The sequence below is a fragment of the Molothrus ater genome, chromosome 1, assembly GCF_012460135.2.
Source record: "Molothrus ater isolate BHLD 08-10-18 breed brown headed cowbird chromosome 1, BPBGC_Mater_1.1, whole genome shotgun sequence".
Lineage (NCBI taxonomy): Eukaryota > Metazoa > Chordata > Aves > Passeriformes > Icteridae > Molothrus > Molothrus ater.
The window spans coordinates 54,752,070-54,765,021 of NC_050478.2; the positions used below are offsets into that span (position 1 = coordinate 54,752,070).

General features: G+C 38.9%; 1 protein-coding gene across 2 annotated transcripts in view; it reads left to right on the top strand.

Annotated features, from left to right (window-relative positions):
- Positions 1-478: 478 nt before the first annotated feature.
- VPS41 (VPS41 subunit of HOPS complex) overlaps positions 479-12,952 on the top strand; it is a 109,577-nt gene continuing 97,103 nt past the window's right edge. The window contains exons 1-2 of one of the 2 annotated variants that reach the window (XM_036405058.2): positions 479-524; positions 4,065-4,103. In XM_036405058.2, coding sequence (XP_036260951.1) covers positions 504-524; positions 4,065-4,103 — 60 coding nt within the window. In that variant the 5' untranslated portion in view covers positions 479-503. Of the gene's footprint in view, positions 525-1,603; positions 1,622-4,064; positions 4,104-12,952 lie in introns of those variants that run through there. The other variant, XM_036405067.2, reaches the window with a different exon arrangement.

Here is a 12,952-nt window from a genome sequence, read left to right on the forward strand (position 1 = left end):
CACATAGGCTCTAATGGAAACCGGAGAATATAATGGCAACCGGAGCTGTGCTCGACCAGGTGCTACTGAGATGGATGACAATTAAAGGGCCCGGTCCGGGAGCACTGGCAGTGCTGTACACAACAGTGGCAGCAGGCAGGCTGTCAATGGCTCTTGGCTTCAGCTACACCCGAACCCTCGCTCATCAGGCGCCAGCTCATCAAGCACCGCAGTGGCTACCTTCAGTCTCATCACAGCTGGGAGATCATGCTGGTCTCCCTCAGAGAATCGATGGATTTCAACTTAAAAAAGCGTCTCGCAGCTAAGGAGGGTGGAGAAGAAAGTTAGCGGGGGTGTGCCCTCCGTTTTGTACGGCATGGGCACCACACCTCAGCTGGGCTGAGGAAGGAAATAAAGCGGGGGGGAGGGAAGGAAACGCTTGCTTCCCGCTGAAACTACATTTCCCAGAGTGCCTCCGCCTCGCCGGCTTCCTGCCTCTCACATGACAGCTGCCTGGCTGCGCCATGGCGGAAGCCGGGGAGAAGGTAGAGACTGTCAATGCACTGTAGCCGCAGCGCCGAGGAGCGGGGCTCAGAGCGGGACGGCGGAAGCGCGGGACTGGGGCGGGGGGCATCTGGGAGCGGAGGGGCGGAGGGACAGTGGGACAGTGCCTGTGCCAGGGGGCAGAGGCCGGCAGCCAGCCCTGCGGTGTGCGAGGCCGTCGGGGACAGCCTCGCTGCACCGGGGCAGAGGAGGGAAGATGGAGGCAGCGGAGCCGGGGTTTGCCCGGGAGGGTGGGTTTAGAAGTGCGTCCGACGCCGCTGTGGAGCCAAGAGCTGTCTCTCTACCGAGGGACATAGGGACATGACCAAGTTCATTTCAACAAGGGAATTTTTTTCTGAGAAAAAACTTGAGGATTTTGGTGCTGTTTCCTTAATCGGGTGTTCTCCTAAAGCTCCCCGTCCCTAGGTTGCTCTTTACCAAGAAAAAATTGAAATAAAGGAAAAAGTGAAGTTCCTGGCCCTTTCAGGTACTTTCTAAATGTTTCTTTGCTGAGCCAGTATTTGAACAGACAGCTGAGCTTTGCAATATTTGTCAGTCATAGATGCCTAAAAGTGAGAGAGTCTTGGGAATACCTCAAGGTAACCGGCCATGAGAAAGTTAGAGCATCTGGTTTCCACCTTCCCTGCTGACGGAGTTTTGTTGAGAGGGCTTGGCTTCCTTGGGGGAGAATTTTTTCCCCCGAGATTGATGAGTTTTTAACTATGGCAGCCTTTGGAAGGATGAAACAAACTTGGACAAGTCTTCTCTAACAATACAGTAGATTAAACTAGCCTATGTTATGCTCTGTTTGGACTGTGATAGGAGAGTTACTTTATTCATTTTGGTTTGTTTCCTGTGGGTAGCATGCACACCTCTACTGAAAGGGCTGTGTGTGTGTTGTGCATGTGTTTCTGTAAAACTCAACTTTTGTATCTTTCAACTTCTGTCAGGTTTACATTATGGGCCTAAACACAAAGTGGATTACATATGGTGTTTGTAAAACCAGGGAAAGGGAAAATCCTATACCATCATACTGGAGAGCCCACTTAAGAATATTTTGAGAAGTTATGTTGGATCTTTTAAGTGAGAGATTATAATGGTGAGAGATTACTTCATATTTCTATGGTTTCCTGATCTATGTTCCCTTACTTCATTCTTGGGCTACTTAAGCAACAGTGTTTGTCAGCTGGCTGAAGCGTACTGCTGATTTTCCCCTAGAGTCTGAGATTGCTAAAGACTGCTTTTCCTACATGATTTTGGATTCTGGTTGTCTACAAATCCCTTTTTAGGGATTTCCTTTCCACAGTTACAAGGCTACTAAAAAGTGGAAGTGGAGGATAATGCTTTCAGTTCATGCATTGGGAGGGAAGGCAAAGGAACATAAGAAAGCCCCAGGGCAACCAAATGCCATGAAGCATTTACCTGTATTCATATGCTATTTATGAAATGTAGTATCTGAGATTGCAGTGCCTTGTGAATACAGTAGGGATACCAGGGTAGATGTCCTAAATAAAAATAGATAGATATTTTCTTAGTTCACATGGATTGTTATTGGAATCAAATTCTTGCATGCCCTAATTTTATATGTCAGTATCCTCTAGGGATGCCTTTGCACATAACTTGTGGCTCAGGTGGGTGTGAGGACCAGCTGCTGTCTCAGTAAGTGAGCTGTTAACTCCATCCTGCACGTGTGTTGGTCTGACAGCGTGGTGTTAGATAGTGAACTCATCCTGAAAGTAAGTTTCTGTTCCTAGACAACCAAAACAATTGGAACCATGAGGGGCAGATGTAGTTGGTGTAGCTGCACTAGCAGAAATGTCACTTGCTGTAATTACTTTGTTTGGGAGAGATTTTTTTTTTTCCCCACACTGTGTGAATTATACCAAAATACCACAACAGTAGTGCTATTAATTTTGATTTATTAAGCATTTGAGTAGGTAGCTCTTGGTATTCAGAAGGGAAAATAATTGTTTTTTATTAGGAATCTGATGATACTTTGTGTTGGACTTTGTGTGTTGTTCTAGCTCATCCAGTCAGCTGGCAATATTACACCACACTGTTTTAGTTCAGTTCTCACTTGGTTATTGTTAAGATGCACAAAGATTGTATGTAACAAAATTGTAATTTCCTGAAAAGTTACAGCAGCTTGTGATTAGAGACTGGGAGATCAACAGCCAAACAGTTGGGCTTGCAAAGTTGAACCTAAACTTCAAAGGATGCCAGGATTTTACTCCATCTTCCCTTGATTCCCATGTACTTTTTACTTGCAATTTCCCAATTCATGACACAAGTGTAGACTACACTGATAACCCTTCTATGGGATGTGTATTTTAGAGGTGAGTCTGTCTGTAGTATGTAAAATGGAGGAAATGGATGTCAGTAATTGTGGTAACACCTTGCATGAAGCTTCCAGTAGCTGGTAGTAGTGCTGCTTTGTTTCTGTCCCATCTGCTGTGATGGTCATTATGGTCACATTATGGGCATCAATGTGAGCCTCCAGGAATGAAAAGTAAGCCTTTGCTTTTGGTATACGGGTCACAATCAGTGCATTATATAAACATAGAAAAGAAATAAATATGAGAAACAAAAATTTACACTGGTTGTCAGTGCATTAAATTTTCTCCCTTTTCCATTTTTCTCTAAGCTGTTGGTAAGGGTGTAATTTATTTTTTTTTGTCTTGTCTGGTGGAATTCTGTACCTATTAATCTTACTCTTCAAAGACTCCTTTCATAAGATTTGAAATGCTGCTTTCTCTCTTACTTGTTCTTTGTTTATATCATATTTTATTGTTAAAATGCTTACATTCACTGCTGGTGTATTAGTTGTAATCCTTTATTGCTATTGATAAAGATAAATACGTTAAGTAAATCTTCGTTTTGCTGACTTCTTCGAGGAGGCATTGCATCAGCAGATTTTCTCAGTGAGCAGATGAGAGATGAGCAGGAGTTGACTTAAAAAAATCTTTTCCCAGGGTAGAAAGAATCATCTTGCTAGAGAGATGTTTTAAAGGTACAGTTGTTTTGAAGGCAGGAGAAAGCCACATCTTGCATTAACATCAGATGGGAAGGAGCAAATCATTGAATGCTGGATTTCTATGGAAATGGTTTGAAATTATTTAAGTTTAAAATAAGCCTATTAACAGCTAAATAGTTGAATAGCAGAGGGGGCTTGTGGATAACTTGAGAATGCTGTTCTGCCATGAAAGTCAAGATAGGGGCAGTTTCTTTGCAAAATTTACTATTGCTTCTGGAAGAGGGGAAGATAATCACAGGGACAGATTCTCAGATCACCCAGTCACTCTCCCTTTTTGGGTAACTGACAACAGAATCCCTGCTGCTCCTGACTCTCACTGTGACACTCAAATGCGAGTGCAAGCACAAATCGAGTGTGAATGGCAAGGATGGAAACTCTGAACTTTGAGTTGATCCTGCTTTGTCTTTAATTTCTTAGTAAGGGTTTAAAAGTACTTCTTAAAGGGAAATACTGCTCATTTATGTATATACATAGCTATTTACCCCTTTATTTTTTGTGTCCTTTTCAGGAAACCAGGTCTTATGAGGAATCAACAGATGAATCTGAGGTAACCCTTCTTAAAATGTTTCATACTCAGATTTGTGTCAGTGTGGTCAGTGCTTTTTGTCAATATGGAGTGAAAAATACTGTTTCACTGGTTGTTTTTAGAAATTTGGCCAGTATTATGTACCAAGGATTGTTACTCTGATCTTAAATTATTAAAAAGAAGCTGTGAATTGCTATTAGAAGCTTCTTTATATTAAAAAAAAAAACACATTCACCCTATTATTGTAAAATTATGTTGAGAGATGAATTGAAGTGCATTTGCTTCTGTTTTGATAAAATGAAAATTTGTAAGTATAATTATATATGCAGTAATACTACATTCAGGTAATTACATTGCTGTTTTAATAGCTTCACAATCTCAACTTAATCATGTCCTGTAGACTCTATTCTTGAGATGATGTTTTGTCAACAATTGTCTCATTTTCTGGAGAGGTCTGCCTACACTGCTGTAGGTGATGGGAAAAGGGGGCTGGGGGTGAAGAGAGGAAGGAAGCTGGAGAGAGTTAAGAGCTTGTCTCTGAGCAGTAATGTTATAAATAAAGCTCTTAGGAAGATTTTGTTTTTACCAAGGGACAAATCTCCATGTTGGGTTTAAGCACTAAGTAGACAGAAATCCTCATTTCTATGACAGTGGACAGTGCAGAGACTGTAGTGGTGGATTCTGAAAAAATCTTTTTGTAGTGGAAGGTGGCTTTGTTTCTTGTGAGATTTTTTTTTTTCTTTCTGCCATTGAGTGGTTGTCTTCAGTGGCACTGAATGGCAATACTGGTGAGAAGCAGAGGTTTTTGGCCCTTTAACATTGCTCTGTGGAACAGCTGCCCAGGCCAGACTTTTTTTGTCCAGTGTGAAATGCCTTCATTCTGAATAGTGCTTTGTGATGTGGAGATAAACAATCACTGGGCAATGTGTCAGTAGAATAGTAATCCTCTCCAGGCTAGACATTCACAGGATAGTGAACACAGATACCTGCTGAGGTGCTTTTTTTAATCTTAAAGCTTATTGCAATGAAAAAAATGGCACTTTTACTGGCCTTTCAAGATTTCAGCTTTAGCAAATCAGTATTTACAGCAGAATTAATCATAAATGGGTTGCCAGGTTGGTGGAGTTTTACTAATTTTTCCCTTAAGAAAAATAGGCATGCATCTTTACAAAATTTAAAGTCCTAAAATTTCAACTAGACCTATGTTAAAGTTGACATCTATTCTTAATGTTAATTTCACATGCAGAGAGAAGTAAAAAGGAAATTTATATATTGAGAATGTAGATATTGGATCTAAAGAACAATTGTCATTCTAATGTCTATGAAAATGCTTTGGATTAGCCATCTTTAAGTCTAGTCTTTAGTATCTTGATCATCAGTATGAGAAATGACTTCTCACTTTTGAAAATTTCAAAGGTTTATTAAAAGCTTAACAAAATACAACAAATGAGTGAATAAGGAAAGAAGGACAGCATGCTTGGAGTAGGTGACCCAGCAGCCACAAGCTGGTCTACAAAATGGCTGCTCTGTGTTTTACACCCCGGGGGTTGCAGTGGACAACCCTGTCCTCTCTTAAAGTCTATCAGTCAACTCTTCTTTGCCGTTTATTGGTGGAGATCACTTTCTTACAACTTGATTGGAGGTCAGGTGTTGTCATGCTGTGTCCTAGTAACAAGCCTTCCCCCTTCCCATATGCCCATTCGAGGGGCACAGGTACCTGCCCTCCTTCCGCATGTCCTGATTACCAAGGCCGTCCCTTGGCAACAGTACCGGGAGAGGAAGGGGACTAGGGGGAGAACAGAGGACATCTAACCAACAAATCACAATAACATAACTATACATGAATAAAACTTCTCTTAACATGCACATAATAGTAATCTCTTTATTGTGAGAGCCAACCATCACATTACACGTCTATAATAATCAGAAAATAGCTAATGGAATGAAACTGATTAGACTATTTCTAAAGATTGTTCAGATAAAAGCAAAATGGAAAAAGCACAAAGTGTAAAAATGTTCTTAGTGCTTGCTTATATTGCTTGAAGTATGGTCAGAGCTTAGATCAAACTGATGGCTTCATGCCTAGCTCTTGTGATCATAAAATTGTAATTATTTCTTTTGAATGGCCTGTAGTTTGAATAATCAGGGATGTATTTTATGGTGGTGGTTCTAGAATCAGAGACTCTGATTCTTACAGCCTGTGTTGTTTTAGCCACTAAAAATATATTTATGGCATGGACTTCATAGACATCTTACCATAGTACTAAAAATTTTTACATATATAGTTACTCTTGCAATAAAATTAATTTAAATTCTTTGTATAAAGTTGAATATTGTTACTAATTATTCCAGAGGGCACATGACACATATCCAACTTACATTATAGATGTGCTTTCTGTTATGGAGAAATGCAATATTAAAATTTCCAATTTTGAGTAAATTATACCCCTGTCTGAATTGGATGTGTAAACAAAGTATGGATTTTTTTTTTCTGATGTTTTTACGCTTCTGTGCCATTATTTTAGCAAAGAATCAAATATACATTAATTCTATCTCATGCAGCAACTCTTACTATCATTCCTTTAGCATCTTCTACCAAATAAGATTCTAGTGCTTTTTTGCTACCTGCTTGGTTTATTTTGAAGGACAGGCTCTTTAATAATTGCCAGGATGCCCATTTGCACAGACTTGGTGGTAGAGCTTAATAGTAAGCCTCAAATGTGGAAGTCTGCAAAAACTATCTTCGATGTATGTCATCTGAAAACTCATCAATGTAAGTTTGGTTCCAGCAATGGCTGCACAGGAAATTGAGTTCCTAAGGCTGCCCTGGTGTAAAATGCTTCTCAGCTATTTAAGTCAGAGTGTGTAAAATGCAAAGTATCAATGAGCAGAGATGGTGCATTTGTTCAGATCTTAAGTAGACCTTTCTTTCAATATAGAGATAGCTGAAATTACTAGTAAAATTTGTAGAACTGGTAGCACTTGTAGAAGTGTTATTACATTTCTTTCCTGGTAACTACAGTACAGTTGGCACTTTCCTATCATGTTCTTATATCTGATTTGGGGTATTACATGCTTTTTCTTTTCCTGTAGTCAGACTACAATATATTATGCCAGGCTAGGATGAGGAAGCTGTATATCTAATAGTCCTTTAATTCTTAGGGGAAAACCTCCTTCTTTTGTGAAGTAATTTTACTCAGTCTTGAAACACAGGTATTTTCTTTTTGGCTTGGTATGTTTGGCTTTAGACATTTGGTTTTGGTGGTTTTTGATGGGTTTTTGGGTTTTTTTGGGTTTTAAATTTTTTTTTTAAGTATATTTGCATTACTTATCCCAACCTTGTCTAATCATCACATATGCAGCCAGATTTGAGGGTGGATCTGAGCAGGTTTGTTTGGCTGAAAAATCCTAGTTTCAATGTGGTTTCATTGGCTTACCTAATTTTATTTTATAGCACCTGAAGCTATATGTTTGGACTGTCACATTTGATGAGATCTAAAAAGTAGATAGCAAAGTAATCAGGCTTTTGGCTATTTGGAAACTGTGGAGGGAAAAAAATCTCCTTAAATTATGTACAGCCTGAATCTGAATTTATTTTCAAATTTTTCTTCCTTGCAATGCATCTGTTGCTGTAAAATCCTTTCTCAGTTGAGCTGTTTTCTGTCAGACAGATAGTTTTGTTTTGCCAACTAATTAGCAAAGAATAAAAGACTTAAAATTTTCTCCTCCATTCTTATTTACTATGGGATTATTAGCAGATTGTGCTGATCCAGTATGTGACTTTTTTACAGGAAGCACCCTTTCAAGAACAAATGTCCCTGGAATTATAAATGCATGCTATGTCCCAAGAAAAGATCCTTGATTATGTAAGGCAGAAGTCACTGTTTGTGGTTTTGTTTCTTTTTTTGACGCTGCACTACAGCATAATTTTTTTTTTTTGTGATTGTTTGCTTGTTAAACTACAAAAAAAAAAGCCACGTGGGTGCAGATGTTCTGCAAAGAGGTATTAGAATAGTATTTTTTAAAGAAGGTACACTGATACCTGTATTCTTGTTTTTTTGTTAGATACATCAATGTGTTAGTCATCAGTATTGCATATATTTTCATTCTAGCACTTCTATTTTTATATGTCCCCTTAACATTTTTTTGCTATTTTGATCACTGTTACCCTGGGAAAGGGACATGTTTGTTCAATTAGTTTCTTGATTAGTTATTTAAACACCATATTAATAAATTCTGTGAGAGTTTGTAGAGAGAAGGGTATTGTAGAAATTCTTGTTAATCCAGTGCTCAAACTATTTCTGGTGGTTTAGAAATATCCCTCTCTGATACACTTTTACCACTGAGACTAGTGGTGGTTTGTTGTTTAGGGTTTCGAAAAGAGATCGGAGCAGGAACACAGCTAGGAAAAAATGTAAGCCTTAAAAAAAGTCAACTAAAAAGCCTTGATATTTTCTTTCTCTTTTCAGTGCACTCCAAGTTTTAGTCTTGTAGGTTGGGTCTGGATTAGGTCAAAGCAATTAAATCATTTCAAGTAAGTAAAGCATCTGGTGAAAAAGGCTCCTTGTCATATTGTGTTTCCATCAAAGCATTCTCTTAACATGGGGTGTGGAGCACTGGGCTGGAAGAGGTAAGCTGTTCTGTGGATAGTAGCATTTGAAGGAGCATCACCATTGCAAGAAAAATTGATGGTTGAAAAGTAGATATGGCTACTGTACTTCAGTCTGAGTTGCCTTTTTTTGTCTACAGTCTGACCTTTTCCAAAGTAATTATTTTAATCGTGCCACTTTTCCTTTTTACTGAATAGTTGTACACTAGATTATTTTTTAAAATGTAAAATGGGAGAAAAATGCTCAAAAAATATATTCTGTTTCATATATTGGACATCTGAAGAGAGATTGCTTTTCTCTGTATGGCTTTAAATTAAATTGGCCTTTTGGGGAGAATGGAAGGAAAAGTTACATAAATTCCAAGTACTAAGTTCTCCTTATTGATGAGGAAATGTATCACGCAAATAATTTATCAATTTGAGTCAGTAGGGTGAGCATAGTAAAATATTTATTGAAGTTTAAATGGAATCTTTTCCTGCATTAATTTGAAAAACAAGTTTGCAGTGACTAGTAACTAATATTATAATAAACATTATTAGAGGATTGACTCGCAGGAAAGAAATTGATTATTGCAGTATTCTTTTAAGATGTTCTGGTTTTGAGTGAAAATTAAATACTTCATTTAATGAGCTATTAATATTAACCAGAAGTGCCTGTTCTATTTGTGTGTTGTGGCATACATAAAAAGTAAAAATGCTGCTGTGCTTCCTACATAAATTAAAAGCAATTGCAAAGCTACTGTGTTAGCAGAGGATGTAGACGTGGCTTTCCCAAAACATTAAATGTACTTCACTGTATGGAATAACACTCCTGGCTGCAAAAAGAAAGTAATGGTGAAATTCAGCTCTTCCCCAGTGGTGGGTAGGTGAGCTTCAAAAACTGCTGTTCTCAAAACTGCACTGTCAGCTTTTCATATGCAGTAGATCACAAGGTGGCAACTGTGTTGCTTGAATAGTGTTCACAGGGGAAACAAATGTTTGCCCAAGTTCCTTACTCAGCAAGAGGACAATAAAAGTAGAAATCCATAGCTTCATTGATATTTGGACTGAGTTTGGATTTTTCTGTGCTGGAATTGGATTTGGACATGGAAGATGAAACAGCCTATCCTGTGCTGCCTCTGTATAGTGCATTTGGTATGGATGGATGTATCCTATGTTTTTGAGCACTGAAGTGGATTTGGAAGTTTCAGGTGTTCTTTGCCATGCACAAAACCATCAGCAAAATAAACTGAGGTAGTTGAAATGAAACCAAATTATATTATATTGACTTTCTACTACTATTTTTTTTAAACACACCATTTATGAGGATTGGTCATGTGCAAGTATCTCTGTGTTACTTATGCTTCGAAACTTGGCTGATGCCCAGCTCTTTCAAATCTGTAGGAGTAAATCTTCAATTGATGTTGTGCAAAAATAGTCTAATATTCTGTATGTCACAACAGTTTTGTGAAGAAATAAAATGCTCTCTGTTTTGTCTTTCATCTGTGTCATTTCATACTGTAAATGCAGCCCATTTTGAGACATTCACAGGCAGCCATATCATCTTAATTCCATGCTCCTGGTGTGTATCTGCATTTTCCCAGAGTACTAAATAAATCCCTATGGAAAATGTGTGGGGAGAACAGAAAGCTGCTGTGTGAAATTTTACCATCCTAATCCATATTTACCAATTTTACAGCTAGGTACTGGAAAAGCGTTGGTGATGTGCCTTATGAACAGTTGTAAAGGAATGAGATCAGAGGTTATTCATGTTTTTCACAGAACTACCACTACTGTATTTTCACCATAGAATTAGGGGAAAATATTTTTAGCAGCATAAATCACAAACATGCTGTCATAGTTTAGAAATTTCAGTCTTCGTGCCTTTTTTGTGTACCAATAGTTGCAGATTTCTTGTACAAGTTGAAAACTGTAATGGCTTTCTAGCTTTTATTCACTATTGCTCTACCTGCTTTTGAACCAGTGACTTCAGGATGAAATGCTCTTTGCTATTCTCATTCTTAAACCAGTTTTTTTTTTTTTCTGCTTTGTTAAAATTTTCCTTTAGGAACAATTTTTTTTTAATGAAAGTAATGGAGGAAAAGAGGTTTGTGTTCTCTCAGTGAGCTTCCAGAAGGTCTGGTAAAGTGCTCAGGATTTAAATTCAGCACAGTAAATAAAACAACAACTTGCAATAAAATGGTATCCCAGTTTTGGTATTATCAAGCAGCTGGGTTAAAGGCCTTGGTCTGAGTTTTTCTTGGTATTCTGTTAATGTTAGAGATTTCATTGCATTGACAGAAATTGAGTTAGGATCCTAATTCTGAAAATTGCAGAGATAGTCCCTTTATCACTGAGGTAGGAGCTGAAGTCTGAAAACCAACCTAGGGATGGAGAAACGGTAATGATGAAGCTGCACTTCATAATAGTTACACAACCTGTTACAATAATTGTCCTTGTTTGTTCTGTGGCACTTGATTCTTCAGCAGAGGTGGATATATCATCCAAAATAGTGGGGGATGGAGTGCTTTCTTCTGCTTGGTTCTGGATTTTTTTTCTTCTGAAGGAAGGCCAGGTAAGACCTAGAAATGGCTAATCAGGGAAGCTGTGTTTGCATCACCTTAGAACACAGAACATTTATTTTTTCTTTTTAAAAAACAAATATGGGGACGTCTACTTGAGGAGCTTTAATAAATGAGTTTGAGGTGTGTGGTAGGTTGATGCTGGTCAAACGCCAGTGCACCTATGAAAATCATTCATTCATTTTCTTCTGCTATAGTTAAGCAGAGGAAGGGAAAAGAAAACTCAAGGGGTGAGATAAGGATTAGGAGAAAACACTTTAAGGGCAAAACAGGCTCAAAACTCTAAAAGGTATAAAGGAAGAAAAATTCATTAACAGAATTAAAAGAGGATAATGAGAACTAAAATAAACTTTTAGAACACCTTTCCCCCCCATGCACTTCATGAATTACAGGGAAACTTGTATTACAGTCCTCACCACAGCTTTCAGAAGAATCTTAGCTCTGACACTTGGAGCTCCTCCTCTCCCTCCCTCTTTTTCACCTACCTTAGCGTTCTCATGCTGTTCTCATCTGTCTTCACTTTTTCCTTTTCTCTGACTCAGGAGAGAATTGGTGTTTGTCGGTGGGTTTTAGCGCTGGTTAAATGCCAGTGCACTCACTAGAATATACTTACTTATTTCTTGTTCTGAGATAGGATTAGAAGGAAGGCAAAGTAGGCTCAAAACTTGGAAAGGGTATAAAGAAAAGTTAATTAATAGTAATGAAAAGAAAGAATAATAAGAATCAGAATAAAAGTTTTAGAACACTTCTCCTCCCCCCTACAACCTTTTCTTTCTCACTAACAACATACAGAAACGATTTAGTTACTTTATCACTTCTAGAATAGTCTTTCTTCATGTCACTTAGGGAGAGAAGTCCCTCTTGTTAATTTATGGAGACTTTTCTACAAGAAAACAGTTCTCTCGTGGCTTTTAATTTCCACAAATAGCCATCTGGAAATCTGCAATCATGAAGTCCCTCCCATTTTTCACAGCTTTCCCGACAGCTACGTTTATGGGCCATGTCAACTTATGAGGTACTATTTTAAGGATGAGCTGTTCAAGAGCAAAGGTTCTCTTTATCTGTCTTTGAGATCATCTTCATCTCTGAGAACAGAAATCTTCTTTCCCTGGGGCAGAGAGTCTTCATCACTTTTTTTGTCTCTCTCTGTTCAAACTTCTTGTGGGATCACAGCTACTTCAACATTTGCTTACTTTAGCATAGAGGCTTTTGCTCATATCTACAATTTGAACACTTAATCTCCCCATACTTGTGATGAGTTACAGGGAAAAAGAGTCTGATATATCAATTACTTTCTTCTCTGTAGCTTTGCAAGAGGATTTCAGCCTCAAGAGCAAGGCATTTTTTCATCCCTCCCATCTGGGACTTGACTCTTCCTTCACTGACCTTGGTGTTTTCATGTTGTTCTTCTATGTGTTCTCACTCTGTCCTTTTTTCTCACGTGAGGAAGGATTGAAGGTCTGCAAGTCTTATCTGTGCACTGAAAGAGCTGGTATCTTGCCTGGGGCCTGCAGATGGTCATGTGAGCCCAGCCAGGCTCGGTAGCTTGCGGCCAGAGCCATGGCTGGGCTAGGATGGGCTGGGGGAGCAGCTAGGATCTCCGCAGCCAGGCCAAGGCTCAGCTGCAGCACGCCAGGGGCCGATGGCCTCCCCTGCCCTCGCCCTGCCCAGCAGCTGATGGGGCCTGGTCCTGTGGCAGA